Source organism: Chironomus tepperi, unplaced genomic scaffold (assembly GCF_022539635.2).
Source record: "Chironomus tepperi strain 1889 unplaced genomic scaffold, CSIRO-AGI_Ctep_v1 contig_58, whole genome shotgun sequence".
Lineage (NCBI taxonomy): Eukaryota > Metazoa > Arthropoda > Insecta > Diptera > Chironomidae > Chironomus > Chironomus tepperi.
In genome coordinates, this window is record NW_027226180.1 from 268690 (window position 1) to 283333 (window position 14644).

The window sequence follows — 14644 nt, forward strand, 5'->3', positions numbered from 1 at the left end:
CAGGTTTCAATAGAATGGCATCCCTTCAAACCCTAAATTCATCAACATCTTCTTCCAATCCCACAACTGTCACCAAATCCAAAAAATGACTTTAAAAACAACTTTATAGGCATTATCGCCATCATTTCCATTTTTTCCTACTTCTTCAACATCCAACAACAAAAAAAGCCATTTGTTGCAAAAAAATTGTCGACACTTCAACACCTGTCAAGTACCTTTTCGTCCTCTCACCATTTTTCCGTGCCAATTCTTCACACATTTTTGTTTGTGACTTTTTTTTTCTGTTCTGCTGTCGTGTTTGCCACTTTACTGTGGCTTTCATTTTCTTCTTTGCATTTAACGACTCTATTTTTCCCAAACAACTTTTTTTTTTATGGTTTTTGTGATAATATAAGAGAGAGTCAGATAGAGACGTGGTGTCATGTTCAACTTTTGCTGACTGCTGATGAGCTTTTTCTGTTCAAAATATTGTTTCAGTGATTTTTTTTTAAAAAAGTTTTGAATTGTGTTGAATTTTGTAGGATGTTGGAAGGTTTTGTGGTTAATGGGAGTTTTGGGGGAGGGATGGGGAGAGATGAGGAGAGATGGGGAGAGATAAGGAGAGATGGGGAGGGATGGGGATGGCTTGTAGTTGGAGTAGGATGTTGAATTTTGAGGTAGAATTGTATGGGATCGATCATAGGGAGTCAGTACATATTGATCAAATAACGATAACCCTTATTAGAAAGAATATGAGGCTCCAGGTCGGCGTGGTCTTAATTTGGTACCGGATTCGGTTGAACTGACTTGATGCCAATGTCTCGCCTGCTTGGTGCCAGATTTCGGACATTTTGACCAATTTGTGCTATTCTGGATCATCCACAAGTCAAATACCCATCAAAAAACCAATAAGTGTCATCCCTGTTACACCTGGAAGTTCATATAACCAAAAACTGCTTACAAACTTGCTTGTTAATTTCGTAGGAATCATTTTGCATAATTTTGTAACAGAATAAGTCATCTGCAAACATAAAAACTCAAGCATAAAGCTCTCAAATAACAATTTCATAATTTTCAGACATTCTTCTCAGAAATTTTCAGAAATTCAACATCCAAAAACCTTGAAAATATCAAATTTTCTTCTCCTTAACCTTGAAAGTTGTCGGAATTACAAAGAATTGCTGCAAAAAACCTTAAAAAATTGCTAATTTTTTTCATTTGTTCTTTAAAAATTTTCTTAAAAAAAAAACTTTTTTTTCATTTCAGATAAAAAATCCCATCTTTGATAAGGAACAGGAAAGAAGAGATAAGACAAAAGTACAAAAAAGTTTGCTTTTTGTGAGTAAAACTTTTGATGCAACAACGTAATCAGCAACAACAATGGATGAATCCATGATGAATAATACAATTGAGTTTCCATTTTGTCAGAATGAACTTGATGATTTTCATACATTGTGAGTATTAAGACAGACAACTCTGCTTATGATTTGGTTTGAGGTTGCAGTTGCTAAGTGAGAGAAGTAGGATAGGGTTAGAGGGGTTAGAGTTTCTTCAATGCCCATGTTTGGGTAGTGAGGGTCAAAATTTTGTTACAGAATCCATATTTTGGTTAATTTTTTTGATTTTGTTACAAATTGTACATTGGAACTAAATGGGGCTATGTATTCGATGAATGTTTCCACCATTTGCAACTAATCCGCCCCTCCCCCACCCCCTCTTCCTGAAATCATCCTCAAGAAAGGAGCCTGAGTGTAACTATAAAAGGCTTTCCATTTGACTCTGTTGAAGGCTCCAAAAAACAAAGGTTGTACAAATTTAGGTTGTATTTTGAGGTTCAGGACGACTCTCTTTACTTATCCCTACCTACCTCTTCCTACCCCCAACACTCATAGGTCAGTAAAACCGCATAGCTCAGTAGTAAACAATCTTTTTTGTGTCACAGTACACCTTGGAGGTAACTAATGATCAAATTCGAACACGGCATGCAGTTTGTAGCATTCCACATTAGCGTGCCGCAGCTCACGGGTTGCCCATCACTGTCTTAATCCCTCTTTTGATAGAAAAAAAGTAATCTTCAATTTTCTTAAGATCTTTGAGTAGAAAAATATCAAAAAATTAAAAAATTCATTGAAATTTTGAATAAAATGACCCCTTTCTTCCCTATTGTCACTGAAACCACCTCTAGCATACTCTTTGTCACCAATAGCCCTCCCTTTTCCCATTTGTTACTCCAAATTGCTCCTAATTTTGTAAAATTCAAATTCAACCCCTACAAAATCCCTAAGAACCATTCAACCCAATTCAACCTCCCTTTAAGTTCTGTAAGAAACCCCAATTAATTAAATTTCATAATTAAAATATAAAAAAACTCCATTAAAATGTTAATTAACTCATGTTGATGAGCTAGACTCTCTCTCTCATTTTACTGCAGAATAAATCTCTTTTTCTCTGTTATTTTTTGCATAAAATTACTTCTTTATTAAATAAGAACAATAAATCTCATATGTGAATGAGGGAAAACAATGAAGAATCTATGGATATGAATGGAAGGTAAAAAGAAGCCAAAAAAGCCAAAAAAAAGGAAAATTCAGTAAATTTATTGCACAGCACAAGGGGTGTAGTCAGAGGGGGACCAATGGGGGTCACGAGCCTCCCCTACAAAATTTGGAATTTTGTAACGTATTTTTTAAATTTAAAATTTTTGACAGTTTTTTTAAAAAAAATTTCAAAAAAAAACGGTTGATACCCCCTAGTAAAATATTGTGGATACACCCCTGTGCTGCACATATCTAAATTCATAAAATATTCCACATTTTTACATAAAACAATGAAGAAAATTTTCTAAAGAATTTTTCCTAGTTTTCCATCAGCATTATAGTTGAATAACTTTGTAGTGAATAGCGTGAGCTTTCATCATTTTCTATTATTTTATTGTTATTCCTATTTTTTATATTGCGTTGTTGAATTTTTGTGCATATAAATTAGATTTGTTGTTTAGTGGATGTCCTTAGGGTGACTGTTGACTTACCGGGAAATTGAAATGAATAGAATTGGTGAAAATGCTGCATTGTTGTGGAATTACATGAGATTAATTATGAAGTTGTCCTATTTGGAACTATTGTTTGAATTGTAAAATCTGGGAAAATTCTACGGAAAGCACAAGTTGGTTAGCCAACTCATGTCAGAGCCACGCTGGTCTTGAACCAAATGTAATCCAAATTTAGAGCCAATTCAGAGTCTCATCAGCCTAAAGCTGATTTTTGATCGATTAACCACCGAGATCCCGGTGTAAATGCCTGTTCCGGACTCAGTCCCATTCTCAATCCTATTCTCGTTCCCTATCTCAGTCTCGTTCCATGTCTCGGTATCAATCTCTGACTTAGTGTCAAATTTGTTATAAATGCATGTCGCCCTATTGCGGACATCATGTTAGGGTCACGCAAGACTGTTGCTAACACAATACTTTGTCAACTCGACCTGGTTCCAACACCAACCAAAAATGTCACCATCTCAGTCACATTCTCGGTTCCGGTCTCAATTTCTGTCTCGATTTCTGTCTCGGTTCCGATTTATGTGCCGGTCTAAATCCATATCCCGGTCTCCGTCCTATTCCCAATATAATATTCCCACCTGTTACAACATTCCAGCAACAAATTAAAAACGTTTTTATGCTAATAAAAGTCATTAATTAAAAATGAAAATTTTTTGTAGCCTTTCTCATGCTGAGCTGTAAAGCATTAATTCTGTTAATATTAATTACTTTTATCATGAGATGCATAAAGTATGGTTGTTGGGGACGTGCAATTATTTTTAATTATTAAATGCATATTTTATGTCATGGAATGTCATCTTAAGGGAGGCATGGAATAGACATGAATGATGGTTGATGGAGGTGGATATGAGGGGAAGGTTTGAGACAGGGAGGACTGACAAGAGTCTTTGCTGACCAAAAATCCATATAAGTGCCTTGATTGGAAGTCAGACTCAAATTCTGGTTAAAATAGTCATAGCTTATACAGAAAGCTTAGAACGGCAGCTAGAAAACCATAGTAAATCAAGCTATTGTGTCCAAAATGGGGGTGAAGATACTGCATCCGGCCATCCATATCCACCCTTCGTCCTTTTTAAATAAGACCCTCGTTCAAGCCTTGGCATTCTTAAGAAACAATCATACAATGATGGTCAACCTTTTGTGTACCACAGCTTAGCTCAGTTCTTCATCATTTACTTGACACACTATGTCCCTCATCACACAGTTTGCCCATCCCTGATCTCCTCAAATTCCAGTTCCATTAACTTTGCTATAAACTTAAAAGTTCTCTATAAAAAACTTCATCGTCTCCATTGACAGTCATTCTAAATGCAATAAATTCCGTTCTTTTTCTTTGAATAAACTTTGAAATCCGATCAGGTGTGGGTGTCGTCGTTCTTTGAAAACTGATATGAAATATTAATATTTTAATACCAGATTTATTTTCAATCCATTTGTCTATTTCTGACTTTCGATGAATTTATGCATTACATTTTATTTGAATCTTTTATGGATTAAAATAGACAAAAACATGTGAAATTATGTGAAAAATTGAGAGAAATGTCAATTGTATTCAGAGTATTCAATGGAAATGCTGAAATATTAGATTCATTGGAAACAGAGTTGCAAAACAGGCACTTGTGACAGGCAAAAACCGTACAAATTCTTCATAATTTGTATAGTTTTTCTTACAAATCCACCCAAATTACCGGGAATTTGTACAGTTTTGTCTGTCACAGGTGCCTGTTTTGCAACTCTGTTTGGACATCTTGATGATATATTTATATACCAAGATGCCATCTATAGACGAATATAGATGTAGAACCAAATGAAGAATTACCTAATTAGTTAGGGATTAGCTCCAGGGAGGCAAATAAGTGGGTTGGAACTGGACATTGACTAACTAGTTATGTGGTATTTTTGATCATTTCGGGCATGATTTTGATCAATTTGTTCCAAAATGTAGTAAATTAGGGTGAAGGGTAGGAGAGGGACTAGGGTGGACTGGAGGGGTGGGTGAGAAGGTTGTCAAGCAGTCGTATTAAGCCTTGGCGTTACTTAATTAAAGAATAACCCTAAAATATTTCCCTAAAAATCACACAACATCCCACCAACAGTTCATCATTACATTGATCCCACCCACATCTATAACCATCCAATCTTGAACCATACCCAAGTCATCAATCCTCCTTAATTATTCAGCAACAAAATCCATAAAATTTAAATAAATTAAACCCCAATTTACCCAATCATAAAAAGACAAAATTTTCAATTAATCCCTTCCATTTTTCTCATCCACAGCTTCAATCGAATCCACTTCAAACTAAGTCTGTGCATTTGCATATTCGGATGTATCACAAACATCTTAAATTTCATTGTTCTAACCCGAAAGGAACTGCGGACACACATAAATTATATTTTAGCAGCACTTGCTGTATCAGACTTTCTTGTGATGCTCGTCTATGTCCCATATGCCTTTGATTATGCATTTAATTTAAATACACGATTGGATAGACTGACATACACATATGCGCACTATGTCTATACACATGCGATGCTCAGTCAGACAGCACATACTGTATCGATATTTTTGACAATAATATTAGCCCTATGGCGTTATGTGTCCGTCTGTCATCCAAATCGTAAGAATTTTATTATGAAACGTACAATGTGGGCAATAGCTGCATCATACGTGATAAGTCCAATCATATGTATGCCTTATTACATGACCCTGGGGGTATTTAACAGTGATATGTATGTTTATGCCTATAACAACACGGAAGTTAAGGGAAATGTCACAGATGTATTGCTGATTAATGATGAGACTGGATTGGAAATACGTAAAGTCACCAAGTATTATGTCCATACATCAAAATTCTATGTGCAGCATGATAAGGCATTCCTGTGGGTCTATTCAGTCATTATTAAGTTACTGCCGTGCATATTGTTGACTTATTTTTCACTTCAACTCATTCGGGCACTTTATGAGGCCAAAAAAAGGAAGGAAAAACTGATTGGAAATCATCAAATGTCGGAGAAGCTGTTGACGAAGAAGAAGCAAGCTGACCGCACGACAAGAATGTTGATTGCTGTACTGTTGTTATTCTTGATAACGGAATTCCCACAGGGTGTGGCTGGACTGTTGTCGGCTGTGCTTCATCATGATTTTTATCTTTATTGCTATCAGAAATTGGGTGAGTAAATGCTGCGTACCCCTCAAGTTGACCTGTGTAACCCCTCAACTTGACTGGAATTAAGAACCAAATGACCTGCGTACCGACTCAACTTGACTTGCACAATAACCTGTGTCCCCACTCAACTTGACTTGAACAATAAGCTGTGTACTCACTCAACTTGACTTGCACAATAACCTGTGTACCCCTTCAACTTGACTTGAACAATAACCTGTGTACCCCTCAACTTGACTTACACAATAACCTGTGTACCCCTTCAACTTAACTTGCACAATAACCTGTGTACTCCTTCAACTTAACTTGCACAATTACCTGCGAATCCCTTCAACTTGACTTGCACAATAACCTGTGTACCCCTTCAACTTGACTGAGATTAGGACTCAACTTGACTGAAATTAGGAACCAAAATGACTAGCGTACCCCTCAACTTGAGTAAAATTAGGAACATGTCCAACTTGATTTGCACAATTACCTTCGAACCCCTCAACTTGACTTGTACAGAAACCTGCGTACCCCTTCAACTTGACTTGCCAATTTTTTTTTAATTTCTTCAATACTCATTCCATCAAATTCCTACTTTAAGGTGACCTAATGGACTTCCTGGCCCTCCTCAATTCCTCAATCAACTTCATCCTCTATTGCTCGATGTCGAGACAATTTCGTGAAACATTCGCATTAATCTTCCTACCTCGATGGTTGCGTAAAATCACAAAACGATTTGGTAATGGCAGCAGTCAAGGTTTTGTGGAGATGGACAGCAATGGACGACAAATTGACACAATGCATGAGACACAGATGACGCAGCTATAGTTAAGCGTGATACATCGAATGGGGTTTTAAGGTGGGGGTGACATTTTGGGGGGTCTTTGGATTCAAAAATTGTGTAAATATTAAAAATTGAATTGTAGAAATTTTAAATGTTTTTTTGTGAATTTGGAGTTAACAATGTTGATTGTTTTAAAATGTAAATGTATATAAAAATGAAGTAAAATGTAGGAAAAAAAGTTGAAAAAAATTAAATTCAATTGTATGACAAAATATGACAAAAATGTATTCAAATTGACAACAATTTAGTTTTGTAGCTTAAAATATGAATTAAGAAAGTTTAAAATTTTTTAAAAAAATTAAAAAATAAATTAAAAATTAAATAAAAATTTTAAATAAATTTCAAAAAACAAATTGAAAATTTTTAAATAATTTTAAAATATTTAAATTTTAAAATATTTAAATTTTTAAATAAATTTAAAAAAATTAATTTTTTTATTTAATTAAAAAAATATAAAAATTTTTAAAAAATATTAAAAAAATTAAAATAAATTTGAAAAAATGTAAAAATTAAGATATTATATTTAAAAGAGAAATTTATAATAGTTTTTGATATATTTTGATTAATGGACCCAAAATACAATATATTTAATAAAAATAAAAATTATAAATTTTGATAAATACTTAAAAAACCAGTCATGCAAGTCAATTATAATGAGCCCCAAAAAATGCTCTTTCTTTGTAATTTCAAAATTGACTTTTGATGAATAAAGAAAGATTATTTAAAAAGATGTAAAATGCATGACACTAAATAAAAATTGTAGCCTTGAGACATTTATATTTTTTAAAATAAATTTATTATTCAATATCTGATATAAAAAACTGTAATTCATATCTTAAAATAATAAAAAAAATTTGAAAAATTGTAAAATTGATTTTTAATTTTATGATTAATAGAAATTTAAAAAAATTTAAAATAATCGCTTTAAAATGAATTTTTTTCCATTTTTATAAATTTTAAAATTTTATAATTTTCACAACATTTTCAATAATTGAATTAAAATTCCAAAAATAAACCATATTTAAATTTTTCAAAATATATCCTTGAAATATATTTTATTCAAATTTTATAGGCAAATTTTCATTTCATTTTTTTTAATTTTTATAATAAAACTAAATTCTCAATTTATATACAAAATTATCGAAAAAAAGAAATCCTTGAAATTTGTTTAAAACGTTTATTCTGCGTTTAATTTGGTTAATTAATTTAAATTAGCTCCTAAAAATATTTAAAGAAAAAATCTATTTTTGTGAAAAGAAAATGGAAATAAAAACTAAATGCTTTAGCAAAATTTTAAACATTATCGTTTAATTTTATTAGAAATTAAAAAATTATTCTTTGATATTTTAAAATTCCAGAATTTTTTCAGATTGTTTTAATTTTGATAATTAAATTCCAGATTTTAGAATAAAGATTTAATGCTGTAGCAAACCCGAGTGGCACAAGTCGGTTAATCGATCCAAATTGAGTCATCAAATCTATTTTGGAAGTCCATTATGGAATCCAACCCTGCGTCACAATAGAATAAACAAAACAAAATTGTCAATTGCGTATTTATTACCCTCAAAAATTTGCTATGATAAGCATTGACTCATCCGGAGTGCCAACAAACATTTTACAACATGATAAGATTTATAAAATATGGTTAAAACTTAATTAACGTTTTATTGTAGAAAGACCTAATAAACATTCAATGTATTGATGTGTTGGATGTCCCCTTAGAGCAGCTTTGTGTCAATAATTAAGCAAAATTTACTTGAATTGTCATCAAAAATAGGAAGTTTAGCAAGCACGGCTATTAAGATAATCTGATATCTCTTTTATTGATAACAATTCATTATAAGTAGCTGTCACAAAGGAAAGACAGCTTGAGTCTTTATTTTAATTGTTAATCGTGTAATTGACTACTGGAAATTGAGCACAAAATTTGATTCCAATATGAAGAAATTTGTACTTTTTTTGCTCATTGTGAGCCTTTTTAATGGATTAAGTTCAGCTTCAGATTCACCTTGTTTGGTAAGTGCTTTGGGCAATGCTTAAAAGGAACCGTTCATTTATTGCGTAACGTGACAATTTGACAGTCCTTTTCCGACCAGTTCCGCCTTGTTCCGAGCAGTTTCGTCTTGTTCCGGCCTCATCCGGCCTCATCCGTCCTCCAGTATCCTCCATGCATTTGTCCAGTTCCGGCCTGTTCCGACCAGTTCCGCTCTGTTCCGTCCTGTTCCATCCAGTTCCGCCCTGTTCCGTCCAGTTCCGCCCTCTTTCATCCAGTTCAGTCCTCTTCCATCCAGTTCCACCCTGTTCCGTCCAGTTTCGTCCTATTCCGTTCTCATTCGTCTAGTTCCATCCAGTTCCGCTCAGTTCCGCCAAGTTCCGCCCAGTTCCGTCCTCTTCCGTCCAGTTCTGCCCTCTTCCATCCAGTTCCACGCCGTTCCGACCAGTTCCGCTCAGTTCCACCCAGTTCCGACCAGTTCCGCTCAGTTCCGCCAAGTTCCGCCCAGTTCCGTCCTCTTTCTTCTTCCTTCAGCCCCATCCGTCCCTCCTCATTGTTTGAAGCGTAACCAAATGTCAACTGATTCCTTCAAATTCTCCAAACCTCCTTCAAACTCTTCAACCCTTCATTTCCCTCCCTCCATTCCCCTTCCCCATCACCCTATTACGTAATAACTGAACGTCCCTCTTAAACCCATACAGCATAAAATATTACTAATTTTTTTTTCCAGAATCAACCAAATGGCACTCATCTCCCGATCAACAGCGACTGCAGCAAATTTATATTATGCGATAGCAATCTAAGTCTAACTCTGTCATGCAGAAGTAGCGCTCCTTATTTTGATAGATGCAATGATATTTGTGTTGATGACATGTCTGTTTGTGCCATTAGAGAGTGTCCTGGGGTAAGTACATCTGACTAAAGAAGTGGAAGCTCTTGTAGGTAGGCAGAGAGGGTGGGGGAGCTGGGGTTAATCACCATCCAACCCCTCTTCCTACCTCCTGAGCCTTTCCATCCAAATTTACCCATAAATCTCTTCTTATTTAAGGTTCCCCCACCAACAGTCCCAACAGTCGAAACAGAAGGTCCAACTGACGCGCCAACTGACCCCCCAACAGAACCTGAAAACCCAACCGACCCAGTTGGTGTCGTCCCAAACGCTACAACAACATTCCGTCCACCAACTGTACCAACAATGTGTCCAACCGCATGTGATGCATCCACACTACCAGCTGACTGTGCCTGTGTTGAGAAATGGACGTGCAATTGGTCAACAAAGCAATGCGTTTGTGATGCCAACAAGCAATGTCCAATGACAAGAGCACAATGTGAAGCAGATGCTGACTGTGGATGTGCAAGACGTTGCGAATGTGATGATGCTGGTCTTGTCTGTACCTGCAATAAGGATATCCAATGTCCATTTGCGGATGTTAATGGTCAATGTATTAATGAGTGTGGATGTCAAAAGAACTGTGACTGTACATCAGATCCAAATGGTTGTGTCTGTAATGCTACATGTGGCTGCATTGAGCCACCGTTGCGTTGTCCATTTGCACCTGGAATGTGTGGTGATCGATGTGGATGTGCTTCACGTTGCATATGTAATGGACTTGTGTGCTATTGTGATCCGGAGAATGGATGTGCTGCTTAATTTTTGAGAATTGTAAGTCTTAATACCCAATAATACAGCATGTAAATCCACAATAAATAGTTAATACCCCAGAAATGATTGACATCACTAGGACATGGAATGATGAGTTTTTAATTAAATTCCAGGCTTTTTTTACAACGACATTTTTATAATTAAAAATTTCAAAGAGATTAATTTACTCATACGAGTGCACCTTAATTAAGCTAGTAACATGAAGTCACAAAAGAAAATTTATTAAAAAAAAACTGTTTAAAATGTATTAAAATGTTCTTTTGTGTAAGGTTGCAATTTATAATGGCGATCAGGGGTGGATTTAGGGTCGGAGGGGTTTGATCAGCACCTCCTCAACCCTTCCAGTCCTCTTTGGGTTCACTCGCTTATATTCTAATGCAATGACGCACAAAAAATGCATTTAATGAACGACACATGTGACATGGAAGACATATGTGACATGGAAGACATATGTGACATGGAAGACACATGTAACGTGGACGGGAAATGAGACTTGGAAGACACATGGGACATGGAAGACACATGTAACGTGGACGGGAAATGAGACTTGGAAGACACATGGGACATGGAAGACACATGGGACATGGAATAGACATGGGACATGGAAGAGACATGGGACATGGAAGACACATGGGACATGGAAGACACATGGGACATGGAATAGACATGGGACATGGAAGAGACATGGGACATGGAAGACACATGGGACATGGAAGAGACATGGGACATGGAAGAGACATGGGACATGGAAGAGACATGGGACATGGAAGACACATGTGACATGGACGGGACATCGTGACATGGACGATACATGTGACATGGACGAGTCATGTGATCTAGACCTGACATGTGACCTAGGCGGGACGTTATCAAATAGGGACGTGACCTGGAAGAGACGTTACTTGGACAGGACTTTTCTGTTATTTTCTGGTTTCAGTTCCGACATCGAAAAAGCATAATCACCCCTCATGATTGCATTCCTGACTCCACACCTGATTGCGTATAAAAGTCCTCAAAAAATGCAATTTTGAGCTGTCATCAAACGGATTTTCCATTAAAATTAATCATGCTCTATTAATCTGATTTCATTCATATGTGTTCAATCATTGATTTAAACTCAATAAAAAAATTACATACGTAATTACGGAAATCCATTAAAATGTTGTAATCACATTTTCGAGTAGCCAATGATGGTTAAGGGCATGAATTTTATTTAATTTCAGCAATAATCGAGAGAAACTTGGCAAATTTGGGTGTCCTGGTGGATTTCACTTTGATCAAGGTATGACTAACTGTGTGGAAGATGTGTTTGGGATCTGTAGGAGATGATGTTGATCTTCGGGTCACTTCGGGTCCAATCGGGTCACTTCGGGACTTCGTGTCTTCCTCGGGTCTTACTCGGGTCTTCGGGTCTTCGGATCTTCGGGTCACTTCGGATCCTCGGGTCGTCGAGATGTCTTCGGTCTTTTCCGGTCCGAATTTCTCAATGAAACTAAAACAAACCTTGTAAAATTGATTAGACATTTCCATGTACGGCGGAAGGTCACGGTTGGCGCAAAAATATATATAAAAAAAAATTATTATCAAATAATTGAAAATGTTGATAATAAATTTATCAAGCTTGTTAAGTACCACAACAAAAATAAATTCCCGTTAAGATAAAGTTTTTTTCGCCAGAATATAATGTGCGAAATTCATTTTTAATTTCAGTTTGATTTTAGAACAGTTATTTGCGGTCCATAGCTGCACTTGATTGGAATTTTAATTTTTTTTATTTTGTCTGTGTCGAAAGTTAAATTTTTTTGGTGAAATTTAGAAAGAAAAAGAAGGAATAAAAATGTACAAATGTAAGTTTATAAATAGTGAAAATTTGAAGGTGGAAAAAAGTGAAAAATTGTTAAAAATTGGAATTTTTTAAAATAATTTTGAGGTTAAAAAATGGAAAAAAATATTTTTAAATTTAAAAAAGTTGAATTTTGATTGAATTAAATTTAAATCTCAAAATCAAAATAAAATAGTTTTTAAAAAATTAAAATTAAATTATAATAAAGTAAATGTTTATGTTTTCAATTTTAAAATATTAAAAATAAAGTGAAATATTTTAAAATAAACAAAATAATTTTAAAAAGTTAATAAATTATTAAGTAATAAAATTTATTAAATATTAATGATTTTGAAGAAATATTGAAAATTTTTAAAATTTTTAAAAATTAAAAAATAAAAGTTTTAAAATTAGAAAAATATTTTAAAATTGAAGAATTCAGTAAATTTTGAATTATCAAATTTAAAAAAAACCATTATAAAATTGAAAAATTAAATGATATTTGAAATTTAAAAATTTTAAAAAATATTAAAAGAATTTAAAATTTTAAAAGGTCTAAAGAAGTTTTAAAAAGCTTAAAATATTTTTAAAAATTCAACAAAAATTAAAATTTTTACAAACATCAATTTTTAAAATTATTAACTCAAAACTTAATTTAAACCGTTAAATTTTTAAAATTTGAAATTCAAAAACCGTTAAATTTTTTAAAATTTCAAATTAAATTAAATTTTTATTAAAAAATCAATAAAATCCTATTTTTTTCCAATTTTCTTCATTTTTTCCACTATTTTCCCAATTTACCCCATCTACCCCCTCAATCTCCCCAGCACTTTTAATCATCACCATCACCCTCATCTCAACACACCTTACACAACAGCAACAAAACCTTTGTGGAACTGATGGAACCAGAACATGGGTAAACGATCCATCCAGTTGTCATGCTTACTTATGGTGCAACTGGAATACACAAACAACCCCACCAACATTGGTATCCGTTCATCAACTCGATTGTCGTGCACAAGGATCAAATCACTTCAGACCAAATGAAGCTGGAACATCTGGTGTTTGTACTGACAGTTTCCCTGAATGTTTAGTTCCATTAAGCATGTGCCCACCAGTTGGTCAGGATGAGATTATGGTGAGTAGTTGTGGATATGCTCTGACTTGATCTGAGCCAGAGTCATGCCTACCTGGTGTCATCTTGAGTATACTAACCCAAAACTCCATTTCAGATCGCCGATCCCGAAGACCCAACATGCCGCAACCACCGTCCATGTCGCTCAGTCGGTTCACCACCTGCCACATGCCGCGAGCCACTCGTCTTCAACCGTAACACAGGAACATGTGATTTTGACACACGAGCACCATGCACACCATTCGAAACACAACCAGCCGGATGTCCAGCTGGTGCTAATGGAAATTTCCCAGGCAGCACATGCTATACATTCATCTTATGTGAAAATGGACAAATTTCTGGTACATTTGTATGTGGTGAGGGTCTATTCTTTGATCAAGCAGCTGGACAGTGTATTGTTGATGCTGGTAACACATGTCCACGTGCTACTGAAGTTCAACGAGTTAAGAATGTCCAGACACTTACTGGAGTTAATAGATTTTTGAGAGCTATACATTTAAACTGAATTAATCTGAATAAATAAATGACGAATAAAATTGATCCCGAAATTTTGTGCAAATTAAGATTGGATTTTTGATTGATTTGTGGGGAGCTTTACAGATGCTGGGGATGCAGGGAGAAGCTGTGCTGAGAATGGGAATTTAGGGAGGGGGTATTTGGTATGGGTCGACACCAAGAGGGAATTTTGAGCAGATTTTGGGATTTTTCTCATCAAAAACCCAAGCAAATTGATGATTTTTGGTCAAAAAGTGGGTAGGGGTAGTTAAAATCATACCCTACGTCCCCTCCGTTCCCTTCGTCCTATCCGTCCCCTCTATCTCATTCGTTCCCTCGGTCCAATTCGTCCCATTCGTTGTATACGTCCCATTCGTCTTCTCTGTCCCTTCAATCCCCTCTGCTCCATCAATCCCCTCTATCTCCTCAGTCCTCTCCATCCCTCCCCCTTCCTGGACATTCCAGAACATTACTAGAACATTACCAGAACTATCATAAACCAATAG

At 35.1% G+C, this 14644-nt stretch overlaps 3 protein-coding genes across 4 annotated transcripts in view; all 3 read left to right on the forward strand.

The window, feature by feature from the left end:
• Positions 1–7900, forward strand: part of LOC139100226 (G-protein coupled receptor dmsr-1-like) — a 30126-nt gene extending 22226 nt beyond the window's left edge. For both annotated transcript variants that reach the window (XM_070652833.1, XM_070652835.1), the window contains exons 3-5: positions 1246–1433; positions 5312–6204; positions 6788–7900. In XM_070652833.1, the coding sequence (XP_070508934.1) occupies positions 1360–1433; positions 5312–6204; positions 6788–7014 (1194 nt within the window). In that variant the 5' untranslated portion in view covers positions 1246–1359 and the 3' untranslated portion in view covers positions 7015–7900. The remainder of the gene's footprint in view (positions 1–1245; positions 1434–5311; positions 6205–6787) is intronic.
• Positions 7901–8885: 985 nt separating this feature from the next.
• On the forward strand, positions 8886–10774 carry LOC139100035 (platelet endothelial aggregation receptor 1-like). Its single transcript, XM_070652616.1, has 3 exons — positions 8886–9046; positions 9754–9927; positions 10072–10774. Exons 1-3 carry the CDS (start codon positions 8969–8971, stop codon positions 10672–10674), a joined length of 855 nt encoding a protein of 284 aa, XP_070508717.1. The 5' UTR covers positions 8886–8968; the 3' UTR covers positions 10675–10774.
• A 1599-nt stretch (positions 10775–12373) lies between these two features.
• Positions 12374–14206, forward strand: LOC139100036 (uncharacterized). Its single transcript, XM_070652617.1, has 3 exons — positions 12374–12533; positions 13336–13646; positions 13741–14206. The coding sequence occupies exons 1-3, from the start codon at positions 12524–12526 to the stop codon at positions 14146–14148; spliced, it is 729 nt and encodes a 242-aa protein (XP_070508718.1). The 5' UTR covers positions 12374–12523; the 3' UTR covers positions 14149–14206.
• The last annotated feature ends 438 nt before the right edge of the window (positions 14207–14644 follow it).

Excerpts from the sequence above, each read along its gene's own strand:
- LOC139100036 (XM_070652617.1), top strand. Across the intron at positions 13,647-13,740 it reads TTGGTCAGGATGAGATTATG|ATCGCCGATCCCGAAGACCC; the intron begins GTGAGTAGTTGT and ends ACTCCATTTCAG.
- LOC139100035 (XM_070652616.1), top strand. The coding sequence starts at position 8,969 with ATGAAGAAATTTGTACTTTTTTTGCTCATTGTGAGCCTTTTTAATGGA. Across the intron at positions 9,047-9,753 it reads CTTCAGATTCACCTTGTTTG|AATCAACCAAATGGCACTCA; the intron begins GTAAGTGCTTTG and ends TTTTTTTTCCAG. Across the intron at positions 9,928-10,071 it reads CCATTAGAGAGTGTCCTGGG|GTTCCCCCACCAACAGTCCC; the intron begins GTAAGTACATCT and ends TTCTTATTTAAG.